Consider the following 23603-nt stretch of genomic DNA (forward strand, 5'->3'; position numbering starts at 1 on the left):
CTGATTATATCCAATCTGAGTTTTATTATCTTTAAAAAATTGTCAACAGGACACTATTTATCGAACTGCAAACAAGAAAGAATTGCCAGATTTCTAACTTTAAGACAGTCCTTGAAGTACTCATCTGCTTGTTTTTTAGGAAAACAAATCAAATCTACATGTAAAATCATAGGTATTTCATGAAAATCATTTTATCCTAAAAAAAAATAACTCAATACACTACAATAACTGACATTACACAGCCCAATTTCACTCTAGATAGATAGATAGATAGACAGACAGACAGACAGAACAGACAGACAGACAGACAGATAGATAGATAGATCTCAGGTAGCCTCTAAACTGTGATTTCTAAAGGTTTATTTGTGTTTTGTCTCAGTTGTCCTGCTGAATGTCTGATGTGAATTTCTTAGTCTTGAAATCTGCCTCCATCACTTCTTAAGATATACGTTATATATTTTTTAGAGTTTTAGGTTGAAATGTGTCGGTCTGAGCTGCAGATATTAGCTCTTCACTTGCAGCGGCAGCACTTTATGAAGTCATTACTGCCCGAGCTTCACCTCTAAGGCAACAACAGTTCTTCTTTGTTCAGCATAGTTCCATTATTTGTAGAACGTGACCATAGATATATACAAACACTAGATGGCTCATGAGCGCTGTCAGCCTATGGGGAGCGACGTGGCCACATGGCGGCCATCTTGGACAAGGCTGCTCGATCACCTCATAACATTAAAGTCAATGGAGCATGGATTTTAAAATCACTGTAGATTGCTCAATTTTCCAACCGATTTTAGAACAGCCTGGTTTGTTATAAACGTCAGAGATGTACTTCTTTTACTGCTTACATAAGAATAATTAAAACCATTGAATTCATATAATAATGAACACAGATATCACCTTTTTTCAGCATAAATGGATGTAAATGTAATTTTAATATTTAGCATTGCACTTCTTTATTACTATCAGCTTTCTAATGCACAGATAAAAACAAAGCTCAACCAAAATCAATGCACAACAAACAGAGATGTTGTCTTTTCTTTTCATGAACCCTGGTGCCTACATTACTCACAATGCATTTCGGCTGCAGGCTAACTAATCCAGGCATAGATGTATACAAACATAAGTCTAAGGTCTCAGTCAAAGTCTCTTAACAAGCAAATAAATACAACCACAACCACAAAGAATGCAATTTCGCCTAAAGATTCGGTTCTCAAAAAACGTTAGTCTCAGGAAAACCTAATAATTGAAAATCAGATTGTGAGTAACACCATCTTCAATGTGAGTAGCCAGGCAGAAAAGACCACAACTATGCCGCATTTTTCAAAACGAAAAGCTGCGATTTCAGAACTGAGCCCGAATCATAGCCACGTTAATAAGGTTTGTAATAAACTAAACCGTTTGTAAATCAATCAAGAATTGAGCGAGCTGTGAGTGTTAAAGTGAGGAAATCATCCACCTTACCATTGACTACAGTACAGTGCGCCAGAGCAGTCCCCTGTCCTAAGATGGCCGCCAAGTGACGACGCCGCAGACTCCGTCTTGAGACATCTAGTGTTTGTATATATCTATGGACGTGACCCTCACAGGGACGTTTTCTATTCACCGTCAGCTCTGACCTCTGACCCTCGATGATCTCCTTTTCCCAGAAAAAATGGAATCTTTTCAGATTGTATAAGAATTGTTGGAGGAGACAATGAAATTCAGAGAATGTTTTCATCACTGTTACATGAATATTGAAGGGTTTATGGATGAAGTAAAATGTCAGATAACTGCTGTGTTGATGGATGTTTGGAGTGGAGACAATAGGAAAAGAAACAAGAAGAGGAGGGAAGGAAGGAAGAAAAGGAAAAGACAAATGGGAAAAAGAAGTTGAAACAAAATAAACAACAAAATAAAGGAAATATGATGATGAGACAAGGAAATGAAAAAGAGGGACAAACATTGACAAGGACCAGAGTGCAGTAAAAAGAAAAGGAAACAAGGCAAGCAAAAGTAGGAGATGTGACAAGAAGAAAAGGAAAAGGCAAAATGGGAAAGAAGAAGTTGAAAGGGGAGCAAAGGAAAGCAGAACATGAGGGAAGAGGAGGTAAGATGATGAAAACAGGAGAGTAGAAGGAAGTAAATGACGAGACAAAGGAGGGGAGGAGAGGAAAGGTAAAGGCGAGATAGAAAGTTGAGAGGAAAGGAAAGAATGAGATGAGACCAAAAGTGGCGTAAAAAGGAAAGGAAATGGGAGAAGGAAAAGGAGAAAAGAGGTAAGAAGGAAAGGAAACAAAGAGAGCAGAGGAGATAATGATACAAAAGGGAGTGAAGAATAGGAACAAGGTGAGGAAAGATGAGATCGAAAACAAGGAGGTGCCAAGAGGGGAAAGAAAAGAGAGACGAGGCAGGGAGGTGCGATGAGGACCAAAGTGCAGTGAAAGGAAGGGAAACAATGGCAGGGAATGTTGAGATTGAGAAAACAAGATGTTGAGCTAAGAGAAGGGGAAAGGAAGGAGACGAGAGAAGAGGAGACAGGGAGAATAAAAACTAAGTAGGAAGAGGGAGATGAAAGGAAAGAAGGACACGAGATGAGGACCAAAGCGCAGTGAAAAGGAAAGGAAACAAGAACAGGAAATGGTGAAGTTGAGAATCAATAAGCTAAAGCTAAGGAAGAAAAGAAAACAAGGAGACGAGGAGATGAAACGAGAAGAAAAGAGGTGAGGAAACAAGAAGTAAGGAGGAGAGAAAAGGTAATAAGATGAGGAGGCAAGGAAAGGAAAAGGTGGGATAGAAACAAGGAGGTCACTGGGGGATGAAAGGAAAGAAAATGATGACCAAAATACAGTAAACAGGAAAAGGAAAAGCTAGATGGGGAGTACAAGAAGTTAAGAGGAGAGGAAGAAAGAGAAGGAGGTGAGATGAGGTGAAGTAAAGATAAAAGAATAGTGAAAAGGAAAAGAAACAAAGAGGAAGAAAATAAAGATTGTGTGGACAGTGTACAAGTAGAAAAACTAAGGGAAAGAGGTTGGGAAACAAAGACGGTGAAGAGTTTTCAATTGCTTTGGAATGTGTTTTCCAGTTGAATAAAAATTCAATCTGTATTTTAATTGACAGTTCATAAAAACAATCCTATAAAAATCAAACATCGGTCCAGCTGGTTAACATCATCCGAATGTAGAGGACAGATTCTGAACATCGGGGAGTTTAAAGGTGACAGTGACATTTGTTGCTGCCCTACTTCCAACCGTTTGCCCCAGCGGCTGGAAGAGAACACTCTGTCCTTTGTCTTCACGTATTTGTCTCAGAGAAATCCTTCCTCTGAGTGAGAGCTGACAGCTGATTCGCTGCCATCAGTCACGAGGAAATTTAAAGGTCAAGGTTTTTCAGGGGAGTCAAGAAGGTGATGTGATGGACACTGCCAGGGTTGATGTGAAGTGAAGAATGGGAGGGATGACAAAAAATAGTTCCAGTCATGGCATGACTGTTGTTTGACAAGAAAAGAAAAAGCTCAAGATTTATATCTCTGGTTGTCATTTTACAAGAAATAGTTCCAGTTATTCTGCCGACTGTTGCTTGACCACAAAAAGTTCCAGTCATTGCTCCAACGGTTTTGCAAAAGATAGTTCCAGTATTTACTCCAGCTGTTGTTTGACAAAAATAAATTAAAAATCCAGTCATTGTTTTCCAAAATAGTTTCAGTCACTGTGAGACTGTTGTTTGACAACAAAATGTTACAGTTATTGCTTAGGTTATTGTTTGACAAGAAGACATTTCAGTTATTGCTCTGATTGTTGGTTTACAAGCAAGAGTTCCAATAGACCCTTTAATGCCCCACGTCACGTCACAGCTTTAGCTGGAGGCAAAAGAGGAAGCCCGCGGCCGGAAAGAAAGGTGAAAGACTGAGGGACTAGGCTCTATCAACTTTTCTAAAATGTTGTCCTGCTGTGTTTTTGGATGCCATAATAGGAGGAATGACATTGGCGAACGCAATTGAAGTTTTATAGGATTCCACCGAACACTCGTGCTCAGAGGGAACGAAGACAGTTGTGGTTAAATGCACTGAAGCGAAAAGACTGGACAGAGATGATCAGCTGCAGTCAATTACAGCCATTTTCAGTACAAAAATCGCTAATATTCTATTTGTAAAGAAAAAATATTCAATTCAATTCAGTTCAGCTTTATTCCAGACACTGGGTCCAAATACACACACCATAAGAACAAGGACACAACAAGACACAGAAAAAAATACAATCAAAAACAATAACCCGTTAAATATGACGAGAAATACAGGGAATATTGGACACGCATCGCGAGGTGCATTTCTTTGAAAACGACCGATTCGTGGATTATATACCGACTTCAAGACATGTTTTGGACAAAATAGTTTACTGGCTTGTGTCGTCTGGATGTCCAAGGTTGGATTATGGCCGTTTTTTTGTGGAATATTTTCATCTGTGTGTAATAATGAACCCAGAAATGTGAGTCGCGCTGTGTACGTAAAAGCTGTGTACAGAGAAAGGATGGATGGATATTCGTTTTTGTCGGACAAATGTGTTTATATTACCCGCTGTGGTAATCACATCTGAAAGTGGTTTATACCGGCGGATTCATGAGAATCTAAGCTTTCCATCGGCGTATAGTGTTTATATAATCGCGTTTGCAGCCTTCGGACATTCTTTAAATTCCTATGCAAATTAGTAAGTGTACCGCCGGTGGTACACTGAAGTTTAACGGGTTAAAATGCTCGAGTTTGCAGCGCAAACTCCCAGCCCCGCTTGACTTCTCGCTCCGCTTTTGCCTCCAGCATAAGCCCCGCCCACAAAAAACGTCACAATGTTTGTAAACAAATAAAGGGTGTATTGTTCCACCAACTGTTGCTTGACTAAAAAAAGTTATTAATCCAGCTGTTCTTTGATCAGAAATAATTCCAGTCATTAATCTGACTGTTCTTTGATAAGAAATAGTCCCAGTTATTGCTGTGACTATTGTTCAACAAGAAATAGTTCCAGTTGTTGCTCTGGTTGTTGTTTGACAAGAAATAGTTCCAGTCACTGCACTGAATGTTGTTTGAAAGAAATAGTTCCAGTTGTTGATCCATTTGTTTTTGTAAAGGTGGAAATGTTTCCAGTTGGTGCTCCAAATGTTATATGAAATAAATAATTTAAATTGCTGTAGAAGTGTTGTTCAACGAGTATCCAACTGATGTTTGACATGAAATAGTTACACAGTCACTGTACAACTTTTGCTTGATATAGATAACTCTAGTCACTGAATTAATTTTTTGACCAAAAAAAACAGAGTTCAAATCATTGCACCAACTGTTGTTTGACAAGAAATAGTTCAAGTTATTGCTCTGACTGTTGTTTAAAAATAAATAGTTAAGTTGCAGTCATGGCACCAGAAGTTGTTTACCACAAAACAGTTCCAATTATTGAGCTGACTGTTGTTTTTAAAATGCTTTAGAAATAAAGTTGGATTGGACTGGAAGAAATAGTTCCAGTTGATGCATGACTGTTGTTTCAAAAGAATTTGTTCCAGTCCGTGTACAACTGTTGTTTGAAAAAAAAAATCTGGTCATTGCACCAAATGTTGTTTGACAAAAAACAGAACTAGAAGTTGTTCTAGATGCTGCACTGATTGTTGTTCACCAAGAGCTAGTTCCAGTAATTTCTCAAATTGCTGTTTGACAAGAAATAGCTCCAGTTCCTGCTCTGTCAGTCCAAAAATGTAGCAATTTGCTAAATTAGCTGATTACATTTGTGGTTGCTCTGTTTCCATAGAGGTGCAGGACTGTGTTTAGAGGGTTAAATACTGCAGAGAAAGCAAACTTTATACTTTATTTATGTGTTTAATAGCATTATTATTAAGAGTTGCATTGTACAGGGGTTAACTGCTGGCTAATTCCCATCTGCAGTCACTGGGCAGATAAACTTGTTAGTAAACAGAAAATAGAAAAGATGGCTTCCGCATACATTTTTAGTTTCATGCCGGACTAAAATAAGGTGAAGGCATGTGATAAGCTCCACGATGAAATTAATGCTGGACCACACAGAGCTCTGAGCAGCTTCTCATCGCCACAAACCCTCTGGGTGATAAAGATAAGACATCCAGCTGCTGTCATGTGTTTCTTCTGATGTGCTGTTATATCAGCATGAAGCAGAGTCAGTGATGGACTGAAGGAAACGGGTCAGGAAATAGGTGTGACCCCCTGATATGCACCAGCAAATGTAAGAGAAGCTGGTTGACCTCTGGTAAACCTTTGCACCGCCTCACCTGAAAACTCACAATACAAGCAGTTCAATCATGTCTTCAATTTTCATGTCGGGGTCGCAGCTTTTTCTCTTTCCAAGCAGCACAAAATGACTGTAATAAATCTGTGATGGGTTTTTATCCCTCATAAACCTGATCAGATCTTCACGTTCATCACATCCAGAATCAATTTTAGCCTTGTTTTGACAACAAGAATTGAACTTTGTGGTCCACAAGTGCAGCTGTCAGTACAGAAAAATACAGCATAACTATTCATTTACCTGTTCTTTCATCGAGCTCAGAGGATTGACTGAACCTCTCTCCTCAAACACATCTGACTTAGTCCCCTTCTCAAAAGTAAATCATGTTATTCCTCATCATTTATTTTTACCATTATGTATCAATGTCTGTGTGGGTTTTTTTTTTTGTTGTTGCTACTTTTAGTCATTTATTTTATATAGGGTTTTTTTCCATTTAAGAAGCAGGTTTGCACCCATCAGGTTTTTTCTTTCCATCATCACAATTGTGTTCCATCTTTTTCTTTCGATCTTTTGTGTTGCTCCACTTTTCTCTTTGTTATATTTCAGAGGTTTTCTATTGGATTTAAGTCAGGCCACATACTTATCCAGGTCATAGATTCCACTTTCTTTCTTTCGAAATTCTTGTGTGATTTTGTGCTTTGAATAGTTATTGTGCTGGAATATTCCTCTTCCTCCAGCATCAGCAGTCTGGGAGTCATCTTGTCAGCCATCCATCCATCCATCCTCTATACACCGCTTTATCCTCACTAGGGTCGCAGGGGGTGCTGGAGCCTATCCCAGCTGACTCGGGCAAAGGCAGGGGACACCCTGGACAGGTCGCCAGTCTGTCGCAGGGCTACATATACAGACGAACAACCACACCCGCATTCACACCTACGGGCAATTTAGAGTACTCAATTAACCTCAGCATATTTTTGGACTGTGGGAGGAAGCCGGAGTGCCCGGAGAAAACCCACGCATGCTCAGGGAGAACATGCAAACTCCATGCAGAAAGATCCCGGGCCCACCCCTGGATTCGAACCAGGGATCTTCTTGCTGCAAGGCAAAAGCGCTAACCACTATGACACTGAGCAGCCCTCTTGTCAGCCAGTATTTTTTAATTATTAATAAATACGTAAGTGAAGGCTGGACTTTGTGATTCAACAGAAAAGCTAGCGCAGCACAAGCTACTGGAAACCTCAATGCTGCTATGATAGAAAGGTGTTACAACAGAAACACTGCCACTAGAAACAAAATGACCACATAGACACACAAAATACCCACAAGGACACGCAAAGAGAGAAAAAAAAACAGCCATAGAAAAGTGCAAATTAACCAAAGTGAGCCACAGTGTCCACAATATGATGCGGAAACACCCCAAACGTGTCAACAAAGAGACACAAGATGATCAAAAATAGACACAAAATGACCAAAGAGAAGCTGAAATTGATCTCAAAGACACAAAATGACCCCAAAGAGATATGCAGAACTACCACAGAGACTCAAAACAACTGTACAGATGTATAAAAAGAAAAAAAAAACCCACAGAGAAACAAAAAACATAGAGATGCAAACCATATCCAAAGATACACAAATTGAGCACAAAACAGACAAAACCGAACAAAACAGTCACAAAGAGATGCAAAACAACTACAGAGATAAATAAACTGACCACAAAGAGACACAAAATGGCTGCAAAGAGACACAAAAGGACCCCATAATGACACAAAACAATCCTCAAAGAGTCACAAAACATCCACAAACAGACACAAAACAACCACAGGCACGCAAAACAACCACAAAAGGATATAAAGCAATCACAAAAAATGTGAAACAACCACAGAGCGAGAGAGATGCGAAACATGAACAAAGCAAAGAAACACAAAACAGTCACAAAAAGATACAAAACGACCCAGCGAACCACAAGCCAACCACTGGGGCACAAAACAACCACAAAGAGAAACAAAAAAAACCTACAAAGAGATGCAAATCAAACCCAAAGATGCACAAAACAACACAAAACAGAGATGTAAAACAACCACATAGACACAAAATGACCTCAGAAAGACACAAAACAATCACAAAATGGCAAAACAACCCCAAAAAGTCACAAAACAACCACAAAGAGAAACAATGCGACTGCAAATAGATACAAAACATCCACAAAGAAACACAAAACAACCACAAAGAAATACAGAACAACCACAGAGAGAGAGAGGTGAAACAAAACCAGAAAAACTGCGAAGAAACACAAAACTATCAAAAAAGATGCAAAACGACCCCAAAGAGTCAAGGTGCATGTCCACTGGATGTGATTTTCCCGCATGGCAACACACCGCATCTCAAAATTGCACGGATGGCAAGTGGACCACAACATTGTCACATGACAGCGCTCGAGCAACACGTGGCCAAGCTTTCAGTTAGACAGTCTGGAGGATAAAAACAGCGGCTCGGCCAGAAACTTTCACTTTTTTTTCGAAAACACTTCAGTGAGAAGTATTTCTGAAAGCATTTGAGACGAGAAATAAGCTATGCAGCAGCTGAATCTGTCCTTGTTTAAGTTCACCGACTGCTAGTTTAGATGTTTGAGGACAGTTTCACGATGCGTGGGATCTCCGCACCCCGCATTGAATTTGCATGAAGTCGAAGTCCAGTCTACTTTATGCAAATGAGCTGCGGCCCGCTCAGTAAACACACCGGATCGCAGCTGGACACGCACCGCAACCGGATCAGAATGCCACATGCGGGGTGTTTCCAGGTGCGATCCGGTGTGTTTACCCAGAGCGGGTCGCAGCTAATTTGCATGGAGTAGATTGGACTCCGTCGTGCAGAGATTCCATGCATTAGAAACTGTGCTCAAACATCTAAACTAGCCATCGGTGAAATAAAATGAGGACAGATTCAGCTGCTGCACATCTTATTTCTCACCTCAAATGCTTTCAGAAATACTTTTTGCTGAACTGTTTTTGTAATATTAGAAAAGGTTTGCGGCCGAGCCGCCATGTTGGTCTAGCTTGAAATCGATGCGTTTGTCCAATCAGGGGCAGGTAAAGTGCTTGAAGAAGGTATTGAACACAGTTCTCTATGGAGGAGAAGCTTATAACAGCTGTATCAGCACACGCATGGTAACCATTACTGTTTTTGAAATAAAAGGGAAAGTTTGCGGCCGAGCCACTGTGTTTATCCGACTCATCTGCTGGACTGTCAAGCTGAAAGTTCTGTCATGTGACAATGTTGTGGCCCGCTAGTGACTGCCCGCCAGCCGTGCGATTTTCAGATGCGATGCATTGCTGTGTGGGAAAATCGCATATCGTGGACACGCACCTTCACAAACCAACCACAGAGGCACAAAACAACCACAAAGAAAAACCAAAAAACCCACAAAGAGATGCACACCAAACCCAAAAATACACAAGTTGAGTATAAAGTGACACAAAACAATCACGAAGAGATGCAAAACAATCACAAAGAGAAGTAAACTGACCACAAAGAGACACAAAATGTCTGCAGAGACACAAATCAACTCCAAAGACTCATAAAACAACCACAGAGACACAAAGTGACTGTAAAAAGTCACAGAACAATCACAGACATACAAAACAACCACAGCAAGAGAGATCAAAAAAAAAAAAAAAAACAAGCGCAAAGAATCACAGCCACAAAAGATGCAAAATGATCCCAACGAGGCACAGAACAACCACAAAGAGATGCAAACCAACTACAAAGAGGCACAAAACAACCACAAAGAGACACAGAATTACCTTAAAAGGACAGAAAAGAACCACAAAAAGTCACAAAGCAACCTCAAAGATACACAAAACAACCATAGAGAGACATAAAACAATCACAGAGACAGAGATGCGAAACAAACACAAAACAGAAAACACACATTGTTTTCACATGTGGATCATCTTCTCCGTTTTATTTCTTCTGGCAGGTCGAAGCGTCCTGTTGCCATTCCGACACCTAGAATGGATGCCACGATTCCCATGATCTCCCACCAACAGGTAATTCTACCCATAATGCCTTTCTGCTGCTTTAGATCCATCTAGATGATGTCATGAAACTGCTCAGCTGTTGTCTGTTGGAATCATTTAACTCTTCACTTCTTCTTTTTGTCTTCAAATGCGTTTTGTCATCATGTTGCTAGTTTGTGTTTTCATTGTTTATATTTTGTCCTCAGTGTCTCAAACCCTTAATGTAGATTTGGGTTTTGTTTATCAGCCAAGTGTGGAGTAATTTTACATATATATATATTTATATAGCGCTTTTATCCAAAACGCTTTACATGATACGTCACATTCACACACTGATGGAGGAAGGTGCCATGCAAGGCACTAACCACGACCCACCAGGAGCAATTAGGGGTTAGGTGTTTTGCTCAAGGACACCTCATCATGAGCTCAACGGGTCGAGGATCAAACCGGCAGCCTTCCGGTTATAAGACGGCCACTCTACCCACTGAGCCATGCCGCCCCATGTCACATATCAACTATTTGTTTGTTCTGTGTCCAAAATTTGTGCATGTGAAAGAAAAAAAGGCAGAAATATCAATAAATTCATAATTAAACATTAAGTAAATAAGAGAATAAAAAACACATGCTGTAATAAATAAAAACTCAAATGGATAAAAAATAATAATAGATTGAATAAATAAATAAGGAGCAAAATTAAAATATCTATATATAAAAGCTCAAATGAATAAATAAATACAGAACTTGAAGAAATACATGTCTAAATAAAGTAATAGTTGCATAAATAAAAGAATAAATACTTTTGCTGAAATAAATACAAGAAAGGAAGAAAATTAAAAACGGAGATCAAAATTATTAAATATGTAAGTAAACGCTGAAAAATGAATAAATACAAAACTCTTTATTTTAATGCATAAATAATAGAAAATAATTCAATATAACTATATAATTAAATAGACGAATTAAAGCTGAAATAACCGAAGAAAATTATATCAATAACAGCATAAATGCTCGAATAAATAGATAAAATACTAAACTTTTTTTTCAAAACTAAATGTTCAAGTTAAAAAAAATTAATAAAACAATAAAAACATAAGAGCTGCATAACTCAGTTATATGATCCATGAATAATCAAAGTACAAAAAAATACTGAACTCTGTAACCGCATAATAATTAATGATTGAATAAAAACTTCAATGAATGAAGGTAAAAAAGAATGAAAAATAGAGAATTAATACATATGCTGAATGGAAAATTCAAGTAATATAAAAAGCACATAAATAAATAAATAAATAATTTATTTTTTATTTAGTTTTTTAAATAAATGATTCAATAAATTTTGTGAATAGTTCATTTGTTAGCATACTTGTTTCCTATGTGCTTTGTGTGTAAACACTGCCTGCAGTTCAACCCAGTTCAGCCAAAAAGTTCCTGAATTTTTGTCACATGACTGTTGGTCACAGCTGAGTCCTGCTTGACTTCACTGTCGTGCAGAGAAGAGGAAATATTTTTTTGTTTTTTTCAAGAATGTGGTTCCCGCAAACAATTTTTGGTGAATTTTTAAAGAGAGGTGTGGAATTCAGCAATTTGGATAGAACAGCACGTCACAGATGTGTAGTTCAAAGACCACCAGATTTCTATTTTTAAATTTCCTGGCTAATACATGGTGACCTTTTAAAGATAATATGCCTCTCAAGCCTGCTGGTGGATTTAGGGGTTCAGAGGGTTGACCTTAGAACTTGTTTCCAAACATGCTGATCAGATAATACCCAACATTCTCTGCTCCCTCCCCCTCCTTTCTTCTCCCTGACTCCTCCCCTCCTCCTCCATCTGCCACCTCAGTTGGTGCAGGTAAACGGCCGGCTGTCGGCCTGCAGTGCCCTCTCCGGGCCTGCAGAGGCCGACTCTCCCAGCAGGAGAGCAGCGGCAGTCAGCCCCGCTCAGAGGAGGCAGTATAACTCCCCCATCGGCCTGTACTCAGAGGAGACTCTGAGGGAGATGGCGGCTATTCAGGCGGGTCGACCAACGGGGTACGTAGAGACTAAGAGGAGGTTAATAAAGAGGCAAACAAGCAGTGGAGGAAACGTGAGGCAGAGCTGATTAAACAGCGCTCATTATGGATGATTTTGCATTTACATGAAGTTCAATTTGTGGAAAAACTCTCTAAATTATAGAAAAAAACGTGACAGGTTTAGTTTTTGTATAGTGTCACCTGGTGGTCAGATTGTACCATTGCAAGCAGACAGGCATTAAGGTAAATCATGGCTCCATCTAATATGTGCCTCAAATGTCACTTTTAGCATGTCTGCTGTACGAAAATCAGTCACTAATAATCAATACATACAACAGTAAGTTAAAGCACCACAGCTCAAATCTACCTCAGTATGTACAACGGTAAGTGAACACATCACTGTTCTTACATCCTAACTCAGTGCTGTCTTCAGTTCTGTAATTGGTTCAGTTTATTTCCAGTCCAGTCGTCACTTCAACCCTGCCTCTCAGGCTCCTGAGAACATGATGATCAACACAGGAGAATACATTTAAAATAAAGTTAAAATATAGAAAGTACAGTAGTGTTATTCCACCACTCAGAAGTGTAGATGAAACAAATACTGAACGAGAAGATGGAAATGCTGAACATTGACTCTGAAGAGGAGAACAAAAGTCTGAACATCAAAACATTCAGTGTCGTTAGAAGCAAAAGAAAATCTACAATTTTGACATTCCTACAATGACGATGGACACTGTTGATGAAGAGCAAGGAGGAGGAGCAGAAGTTATTATATGTGGCAAATAAACATCTATATAAAATTATAATCATATGCTGAAACTCACAACTGTGCAAGCTGCTTTTTTTATTAAATTCAAAAGTTATTAGCTTAAAATAACTCAAAATAGATATTACAAGTTAAATAGACATTCACAAAAATATTAATGGCCAGGTAACGTTACATAACATATTGGTAGTTTCAGTTAATTGGGCTTGGTGCCAGCTCACTGTCGCTAATGTGAGTAAACTAATTGATAGCATTAAGCTAATATCTGCACACCATGACGTAACTGCTGACTGCATTTTCAGATGAGCATGTTCAAATAGTTTTTTATATTTTATTTTCATTGTTACATTCAGCTGTTAAAACGATATTTTCAGCTGAAAATTCAATAAATAAGTTGTAAATGTAATATCTGCAGTCAAGTGTTATTTGTTTACGTCGCCACGGCTCCCTTGAGAACCTGCTGCCGCTGCTGAAAAAAGTCCTAGAGGAAACACCGGCAAAGTCATTTCAAACACCTGAATGTCTTATATAGAACAAAAACACTGAAACAAACAAATATTCCCTGTTATGATCAAAGTAAGTTTAAGAGAGTCAGGCTTTTTTGTGTTAGCTGGCTAACTAAATCTACAGCCATTTTAGAGATAAAGGGAATCACTACGATGGTTATACTTTTTGTTTGTTAACCAGGTTTTCTTTTTTATGCTTTGAACACTCTGCCGTAAAAGTAGGCGTTTAATGTGTCACATGAGTCTTTTTCTGCACAAAATGGACCAATTATGTGCTGCCTACATCAGTCAGATGAACAATTTTTTTTAATAGAGAGCAATGAAGAATCTAGAAATTTTTTATGGTCAAAAATGTTACTACTGCAAATGATTAAAGAAATGAATGCTGTTAATCATGTAAGTTAATATTTTTTGTTTTCTATATATATAATATATTCTATATATTATAGATATTTTGCTGTTTATTTTTTTAAATTTGTTATCATATTTGTCGCTTATTTGCTTTGTGTGTACACTGCCTGCAGTTCTACCCAGTTCAGCTGAAAAGTTCATGAATTTTTGTTATATGACTATTGGCCACAGCTGAGTCTTTCTTGACTTCGCGGAGGAGAGCAGATTTTTTTTTGTTTTATACAGGATGTGGTTTCTGCAAACAATCAATTTTTTTTACAATTTTTTAAGAGACTTGGAATACAGTGATTTCAGTTAAATGTTAGATTGCATTTTTAAGCTTAGATTAGTTTTCCAATGGCATGGCTTGTCTTAGATGTGTAGCTCAAGGGTCAGAAAGTTAAAAATGTATTTAATAAATTTTTTGTTTTTACAGTTTCTGTCTAATAAATGGTGACACTTTTAAATTACAAAGGTGCTGCTGCTGCAAATACAGTGGTATGCAAAAATTTGGGCACCCCTGATAATTTTGGAGAGTTTCCTTTATAAATCACTGGTACCCCTCATAATTTTGGAGAGTTTCCTTTATAAATCACTGGTTGTTCAGATCAGCAATTTCAGTTAAATATATCATATAGCAGACGGACATAGGGATATTTGAGAAGTGAAATGAAGTTTATAGGATTTACAGAAAATGTGCAATAATTATTTAAACAAAAGTAGGCAGGTGCATAAATTTGGGCACCCTTGTTGTTTTATTGATTTGAATACCTTTAACACTAATTACTGGAACACAAAATTTGTTAGGTAAGCTCATTGACCCTTGACCTACATACACAGGTGAAGCCAGTCATGAGAAAGGGTATTTAAGGTGGCCGATTGCAAGTTGTTCTCCTCTTTGTATCTTCTCTGAAGAGTGGCAACATGGGAGCTTCAAAACAACTGTCAAATGACCTGAAAGCAAAGATTGTTCAACATCATGGTTTAGGGGAAGGATACACAAAGCTAGCTCAGAGATTTCAGCTGTCAGTTTCCGCAGTGAGGAACATAGTGAGGAAATGGAAGACCACAGGCACAGTATTAGTTAAGGCCCGAAGTGGCAGGCCAAGAAAAATCTCAGATAAGCAGAGGCGAAGAATGGTGAGAACAGTCAAACTCAACCCACAGACCAGCTCCAAAGACCTACTACATGATCTTGCTGCAGATGGTGTCACTGTGCAAAGTTCAACTATTCAGCGCACAAAGGGATGCTGTATGGGAGAGTAATGCGGAAGAAGCCTTTTCTGCACACATGCCACAAACAGAGCCGCTTGTGAGATATGCTAAAGCACATTTGGACAAGCCAGCTTCATTTTGGAATAAGGTGCTGTGGACTGATGAACCTAAAATTGAGTTTTTTGGACATAACAAGGGGCGGTATGCATGGTGGATGAAGAACAATTCAATTCAATTCAATTCAATTCAATTTTATTTATATAGCGTCAATTACAGTCAAATTGTCTCAAGACGCTTTACAGAACCCATATGCCTGGCCCCCAGAGCAAGCCCAAAGGCGACAGTGGCAAGGAAAACACCCTTTTAACAGGGAAAAAACCTCGAGCAGAACCCGGCTCTATATGGGGGGGACCCATCTGCCTGCTGGCCGAACACAGCATTCCTAGACAAACACTTGCTACCCACAGTAAAATTTGGTGGTGGTTCCATCATGCTGTGGGGCTGTGTGGCCAGTGCAGGTACTGGCAAACACGTTAAAGTTTGAAGGTCGCATGGATTCCAGTCAGTATCAGCAGATTCTTGCCAACAATGTTCAAGAATCACTGACAAAGCTGAAGTTGTGCCGGGGCTGGATACTTCAACAAGACAACGACCCTAAACACTGCTCAAATTCTACTAAGGCATCCTGAGACAAACCCAAAGGGTAGAAAGGAGGAGAGAGAACCTGTAAATCCCCCTAGGACCAACCAAGTTAATAATTGATTGATCTTCAGAGGATCACTGGACTCCCTACCCTTCTCCTCAGCTCTCCGTCTAACGGGTCCTATGGGTTCTAAAGAGCGTTTAAGCTGGTATTCGAGGAAATTTCGCCTAGCCTCTCACTGCCTTCATCCAGACGCCCAATCCTGCTTCCTCTGATAATTAATTTAACTGAGTAGCCACTTTCGAATGGTTAAATTAACTGCCAGTCACGTCTGTTCACGGCAGCTTTTCCTCTCACGGGTTTTGGCACTTGGTAATTTGCTAGGTTAAAGTTTAGAGGTTAGGAAAAAACCCTCAAGGATATGTTTGGTCACCCACGGCCCCAAAGACTAGTAACCTCTCAGAACCTTTTTTAGATGTAGTGCACACAATAACCTGACTTTTTACCACCAGGTAAAATATTCATAATTAATCTTTGTGATAGGGATAAAGTGAATTTCCAATCTGTTAACTTTAATTGCAGGAAAAATGTTTATTATAATATTTAGCAAGGGCGTAGCAATAGCTCTTAATCATCAGACAAGTAATCAAACATCACTATTCTTTCAATGGCTTAACACGACTCATAAGTGGAACTATGCTTTCATAAAAGAGAAGTAATAATCACCTAAATTTCATAATTTGGAGGAAAAGAGCAGCCGGCTTGGCCGTAGTCGATGGCTCACCTGAAACCCAACAAGCCTTTGAGACCCGCCGGGGTCCAGGGGGAAGTGGACAGGGTTCCGGATCAGATTTATGCATGTAGATGCTGCATGTATCCAATTATAACCATTCTGGTGTTGTCCCTCACGGGGAAAATAGAGTTCAGTCATGTTCCTTCAGTCAGCATTATTTTTAGATCACAGTTCCGTAATCCTCAAACAGCTCAGAAAAAGCAGTACTTTGGTCCATAATTCCAATAGAACAGTTATTCCTTTGCAGATCATGTTGAATCCCCCGTCCGGAGTTGCGTGATAAAATCCCCTCTGCTCAGGGCATTTCTACCCTGGTTTGCATCGAGCGACTACCACCCAGTGACTCCCCACTTGCGGTGTAATTTATAGTGAATTGAACCTTTTGCATATGCAATGACTGCACCCTTAATTAACATAGCAATGACTCCATCTTCCCCCCTCCCAACTCGCACACTTCTACCATGCACCGACCGCATGGACACCTCCACTTTTAAGGAACTGAAACTATCTGCTTTGGACTGTCCAGACAGCCCATCTTGCCCCCCTGATCTCTCCTGTCTGCAGCTCAGCACAGGCTCCTGATCAGGAAGTGGAGAAACAGATGTCAGCCTCTAACTGTCGCTGGCATCCCATTTTGCAATCTTTTGAACAATGTGTACAGACTTATAAAAATCCCCAATCTATTTTGAGTTTAACCTTTACCGTGAACATTTGACCCTAGTTCACATCAACTCTTGACTTCTCATCTCAATACAAAGTTAAAACCCTCTTAGTTTAACAGTAGTCAAAACTCTTTCTAAAACATCTCAGTTTCATGGTAATCAAAACTCTTTAAAGCATTCCCATTTCATTAAGCATAAGTTCCTCATTTTAGTCAAATCTATCAAAACCATCAGTTTCCTATGGTAACCAAAAAGATCACTTTTTACAGTGAGACACGCTTCTGATTTTTACACTGTTTCAAAATTAAGGAATGTAAAAAATAGACACTTGGCTAGTTCAAACACATTCATTAGGTTATGGCATAATTTGATCATAAATCACAGGTTATAATATCACAATGTTCCCTTATTTAGCTGTTGTTCTGTCAGAGTCTCTTCCTTGTGGCTGATTCTGGAATCTCATATCTCCATGTTTCACAACACCCTCCGCTATGGGATCCCAGTCAGCCCCTATAAATGGCTGGTTTTGGGATCCCATATCTCCATGTTTCACCACAATCCCAACAGAGGAACAAGTACAACGTTCTGGAATGGCCATCTCAGTCCCCAGACCTGAATATTATTGAAAATCTGTGGTGTGATTTAAAGCAGGCTGTCCATGCTTGGAAACCATCAAACCCGACTGAACTGGAGATGTTTTGTAAAGAAGAATGGTCAAAAATACTTTCAACCAGAATCCAGACCCTCATTGGAAGCTATAGGAAGCATTTAGATGCTGGTATTTCTGCAAAAGGAGGATCTACTAAATATTGGTGTCAGGCCCGGACTGGCAATCGGGAGAGGCGGGACTTTTCCCGGTGGCCTGCCTCCTTATTGGCCTGCCTGGACAGGCCAGCCACGGACTGGCAGGCCAGTGAAAAAAAGTTGATCGGCTTTTTGGCAGACAGGCCAGAGACAGCAGCACTCGAAGCCTTACAGAGTACACGCCCACCCTCCTGTCACTCACACAAATCACATGCTCTGAGCTCCAAATCAGAAGGATAGGGATTGGTCAAAGTGACATTTTTTTAGAAGAAACGTGCCATGATTGGTTAGTTGCTTTATGGCCCGCCCCTTCATAGCGAGAATGGGGAGAATGCACTGCAGAGCGGTGATATGAGGCGAGAGAGTGGAAGGAGCGAAGATTATGGAGCGCCCTTAAGTTTACAAACGGTCGGTTCTTCTCACAAATACATCATCAGACTTCAAAGGCCAAAATATAATAAAAATATCTGGCCCAAATGAGCTCCACAGGTGTCAGGTGGGTTGCAGGAAGCCTGAAAATGCTTGAGACCCCCTCTTCAGGTAGGATAGGCAGTTGACTTACAATTTTCATTTATAAAATGAACATTGGTGTTTGCATATACTTTTAGCTATGACCAGCTGACATCTAAATGATTTGCTGACAAAATAATATATTTTTTTTTAATTCCACATGTTATATAAATAATAGGAAAAGGAAAACATTGGAAAAATTGGTGAGGGTAGTGAAGAGATTACAGAAGAGAAAAGTACTGGACTGTATGGAGCTGTCGTTATGGTTGTGTTTAATAGACTTACTGTCTGTTTAGTAGTGTTGTAATTGCTATAACATAACTGAAAAAAGCATATTTTTGGAAGGAAAAAAAACAAAAATTTTGGTGCATTATCCCACGTGACACAACCCTTGCGGTGGCGGAAGTGGCCTGACTGATTGGAAATCTCCCGGCCTGAATTTCTTTCCCAGTCCGGCCCTGATTGGTGTATTTTTTCTGTTGGGGTGCCCAAATTTATGCACCTGCCTACTTTTGTTTAAATAATTATTGCACACTTTCTGTAAATCCTATAAACTTCATTTCACTTCTCAAACATCACTGTGTTCGTCTGCTATATGATATATTTAACTGAAATTGCTGATCCGAACAACGAGTGATTCAGAAAGGAAAATCTTGAAAATTATCAGGGGTGCCCAAACTTTGGCATACCAGATGAATGCTGTTAATCACCTAACTTAATATATTTGTTTTCCCACTCAAAGACCCGCAATGCAGTTGTTTATTTCTAACTTACAGCTGCACATTAAAGGTGTTAAGCTTCATACATTTAAACACGATACTGAAGAAGTGCATTCAGGCTGTCCAAAAATCACGAATTTACTTCAGTTTTGGACCAAATTAAAATGGAATTTAATGTTATTGATACTGATTGAAGTCGTTTTCTGCATCACTAACTGAATGCATCTTGTTTCTACAAAAACGTAGCCCATTCAGATACATAGATACTTCATTCATCTCCTTGGAGACATTTAAAAATTGCATTTAAAATAAAAAACAAACAAACACAACATACACTTGTTGAACCTGATGTATTTAGTGCTATTAGCAATGTACAGCTAAAGAAGGTTTTCAGGTTTGTTCACTCAGACACAATATGTGTCTGGCTCTTCTCAAACTCTGAACAAAACTTCCTCCTGATCAGTTTAGCAGCAGTTTAGCAACATCAGTTACAATAAACACATTAATAGTCTGGTCTCTTGTTTTCTTCAGTTTGTGATTTGTCTTTCTTCCGTGTCTCTTTGTCACATTCTGTTTTGTTTCGATCTTTATTCTTTTCTTGTGTGTCTTAGTTTGTTGTTTCTTCACATCTTTGTCTTGTCTACCTTGACGTTTGTAGCTTTGTGTTTGTCTTGTGTTTATCTGCCTGTTGGCAACCTTGTGCGTCATATCCCTGTTTTTCTCCTTGCTGTAATTTTCTGAGTAAAGTTTGTCATTTTTTATTGTCATTCGAGTCCAAAAGCATAGATGTGATTCTGTCTTGAAACTTCTTCTCATTGTCACTCGACTGTCCACTTTGGGAGAACGAGCAATTTGCCAGAAATAAGGCAGGAGTTTTGAGACACAATTACACAAAGTACAGGATTTATAGTCACTGCTTACAGTTCCTAATTGGAAACTTGCCTCCTGTCCTCAAGAAGTCTTATTATGAAAAACAGTTGTCTTATAATCAGGGTAGTTCTATATTCAGATCCGATATGATACTATTAAGAGCGTGACCAATATATGTTATTAGCCTCTTACAGATACACACAAAAAATAAAGTTTGAGCTCAACATAAACAATCTTTTTGAGTCAAGACAACTAACATCTATTTATATTACATCCAACAACATACATTAACTTAGTGAAATTATCCTTTGTCTGTAAAGTCAAATGTATTTTTAATGCCTAAGGACTTAATTATTGTGCTTTCATACTCAAAGTTGTGTAATCTTAGCTTGTTGTATAGGAATGTCTGTCTATTTCTCTATCTGCCTATCTGTTTATCTCTCTGTCTGTCAACATATCTCTGTATCTACATGTCTATCTTTCTATATCTACAAGCCGACTGAATTTCCCTTCGGGGATGAATAAAGTGATTCTATTCTATTCTATTCTATTCTATTCTATTCTATTCTATTCTATTCTATGTATTTCTATATCTCTGTATCTTTCTCTGTCTATCTCTATATCTGTATCTGTCTATCTTTCTCTATCTTTATATCTCTTGAGATATAATAAAAACAGTCTAAATTCTCTGAATGCTTAACTGAATATTTTCTGGTCCTTCTCTGTGGCAGTAAGCGGAATATCTTTCAAGACATTTGAGGAAATGCTGATTCACATTCTTCACAATTTTTCTGACATTTTAGAGACAAATAGTTGATCAATGATTCCAGAAAATATTCCAATTTCAGTAATTAATATTTTCATGTCATGCAGTTTCAGGATATGTAAAGAATATCGGGTGTGGTCAGGGTGTCTCACTCGTCCCTGAAAATCCAGTTGTGTTGCTCTGAACTCATTGAATTCCTGTAAAATCAGCTGAAAGTTTGCTTCAAGACTGTTGTGATGAACTGAAGATTCAGTCAGGAAGAAGTTTTCATGAAGAACCGAAGGAGGTTTTCAGAACATCACCGTCCTTCATCTTTTCTCATCTCTGAATTTTCTGTCCCCGTAAAGCTGTTGGACACCGAGCTGTCAACTGAAGGACTCAAAAACAAACCGAATGTGTTTTCTAACAACATCCTCTCCTCTCTCTTCTTTCTCTTCCTCTCTTTCATCTTCCTCACCTCCCTCCTTCTGGTCGAACCAGGTTTTCTCCCCCGCTGCTCCCAAGTTAGTATCCTCTCCTGCTGAATGCTTCGATGTGTGTTTGCTCTGTTCTTTAAAGGCATGGTTTGGTGCTGTGGCTGGTTTTACATGGAGAATGCTATGAAAAGGTGCATCGGTACACTATTTTCGGGTAGTTAAATGATTATTTTGTGGGAGGAATTTCAAATGAAAAGCCTTTTTAAATTTAGGGACACCAAGAGTATAATTTTTGATGTAGGTTTTGGGTTGTTTTTTCTTCTGGCACAATAAAATCCTGAAGTTCTATGGAAACAGCACAATCATGACGAGAATTACAGAGAACTTCAATTGTTGTGTGTGGAGGATGTCACAGATATAATGCCATAAATCTTTTTTTTTTTTTAAAAACATAAAAAGAAGGAACGAAAGTTGAATTTCTTTGATTAATAATTCTTACAAAAAATTTTAAAAACCTGGGATTATTTATGAGCAATGAACACACCAAGACCCAAAGACGAAGAATCCGCTCAGATGGGGTGCCTGAAGTTCTGGCCGGCAAAACGGGCCATTTGTACAATACTTTCCCATGAGCCTACAGGTATTACAAATACTGTAAAAAAAAAAAAAATATATATATATATATATATATATATGGCTCTACGTACTGTAGATTTATTATTTTAAATTTAAATATATTTCTATACTTGACATGTCTTTGTTCTGTGTAATAACTAACTGCAGTTCAACCGAATATTTCCTGAATTTTTGTCATTTGACTGTTGGTTACAGTTGAATCATTAATGGCTTCACAGTTGCACCAAAGAGCACACAATTTCTTGTGACAAAAACTTCAGTACATATCAATGTTGTTAATGCTATTGTTAATGCTATTAGATAACACTAATGCTATTGCTTGGTTAGCAGGATGTGCGAAGGTAAGACTCGTTTTGTCAACCAAACACGAAGATATTTGTCCATGACATTCTGTTGTCAAGACAAAACTGAAGTAAATATCAGTGTTGTTAATGCTAATGCTAACTCTAATACTAATGCTAAATTAGTGGAATGTGCAAAAGTAAGACTTAAAATGTCAGCAAAACACTAGGGTGTTAGTCCATGACATTGCGTTTTCGAAACACAGACTTAAGTTATTTTCAATGTTGTTAATGCTAATGCTAACTCTAATACTAATGCTAAATTAGTGGGACCAGCAAAAGTAAGACTCATTATGTCAACAAAACACTAAGGTATTAATCAATGACATTGTGTTTTCCTGTTTTCCTATTTTTTAGGTGAGACATGAAGTATACAGTGACTGTAAAGAAATATCAAGATTCTAAGTGTAGATTTGGTTAGTTTTCCCAACAGAAGACTAGATGAGAAGTTCAGACACCAGCAGAAAGTTGAACATCATAGTTTATGGCTCTATTAAATGGTGTAATTCATGCATTTTTTTCAAAATTACCTTTTTGTAACTAACTACTTCTACCTGATACTCACAGCAAATTAAAACAAGCAACAAGGATTTTTCCACCAAACTCAGTTCTGTTTTGGAGATATTTTGCCTCTTTTGGGTGTCTTTGTGTTAATGTGCATTTTTCTTTTTTGAAAAACTTTTATCAATGTTGTGGAGTGAATCAAAATCTGACTCTGGAGCTGACTGAAGTAGAAATTTAAAACATGAGTGCTAAAGGAGTTAAACTGCATTAAATGACACACAGTCAGCAGCTAATAAAACAGCAGTGAGTCAATTATTCCATAAATCTCCTCTGGGTTGTTAGTTGTTGTTTGCGGTGTGTTTATTGGCTCTGCATGAACCCTGAGGATTATTCATCTGTCGTGGAAAAGCAGCAGAAATGATAAACGACTAAGTTTCTGCTCTGATACGATCGTTTACGTCTCCTGGCATTTGTGTAGTGACAGTAAAGGTCACCGTCATCTTTCTGAGTTTGCTGCTGCAGTGACATTTCATGATGGAAGCATGCAGATATTTGAAGCATGCCGTTTTTAAACGGAGCAGATAAGATCTTCGTCTCTAACTGGTTGTGCAGATTCTGGTTTGTCTGTTTGCTGTTGTGAAGTGAAAATGTCATTTTTTACCCACTGTTAGTTGATTATCTTTTGTTTGTTTGCCACAAAAATGAGAGAAAATGCTGGTAATCGCAGAAGAACATATTCTTTTAGGTGCAGCATATAATATTTGTGCGCTTTTGGTGCTCAGTAATATATTATAGATGGAATTTTTTCTGTCAGTTCCAATAAACA

The 23603-nt window shown here is 38.5% G+C and overlaps 1 protein-coding gene and 1 long non-coding RNA gene across 2 annotated transcripts in view; one reads left to right on the forward strand and one right to left on the reverse strand.

Moving 5' to 3' along the window:
- The window catches only part of LOC110963759 (LIM domain-binding protein 3-like), a 167035-nt gene that overhangs the window by 108057 nt on the left and 35375 nt on the right, over nucleotides 1-23603 (forward strand). The window contains 2 exon segments of the mRNA XM_051959688.1: nucleotides 10189-10258; nucleotides 12068-12255. Of these exon segments, the coding sequence (XP_051815648.1) occupies nucleotides 10189-10258; nucleotides 12068-12255 (258 nt within the window).
- Nucleotides 1-23603, reverse strand: part of LOC127537431 (uncharacterized) — a 292103-nt gene that overhangs the window by 90964 nt on the left and 177536 nt on the right. The gene's annotated exons all lie outside the window — the stretch shown is intronic.

Source organism: Acanthochromis polyacanthus, chromosome 15, assembly GCF_021347895.1.
Source record: "Acanthochromis polyacanthus isolate Apoly-LR-REF ecotype Palm Island chromosome 15, KAUST_Apoly_ChrSc, whole genome shotgun sequence".
NCBI lineage: Eukaryota > Metazoa > Chordata > Actinopteri > Pomacentridae > Acanthochromis > Acanthochromis polyacanthus.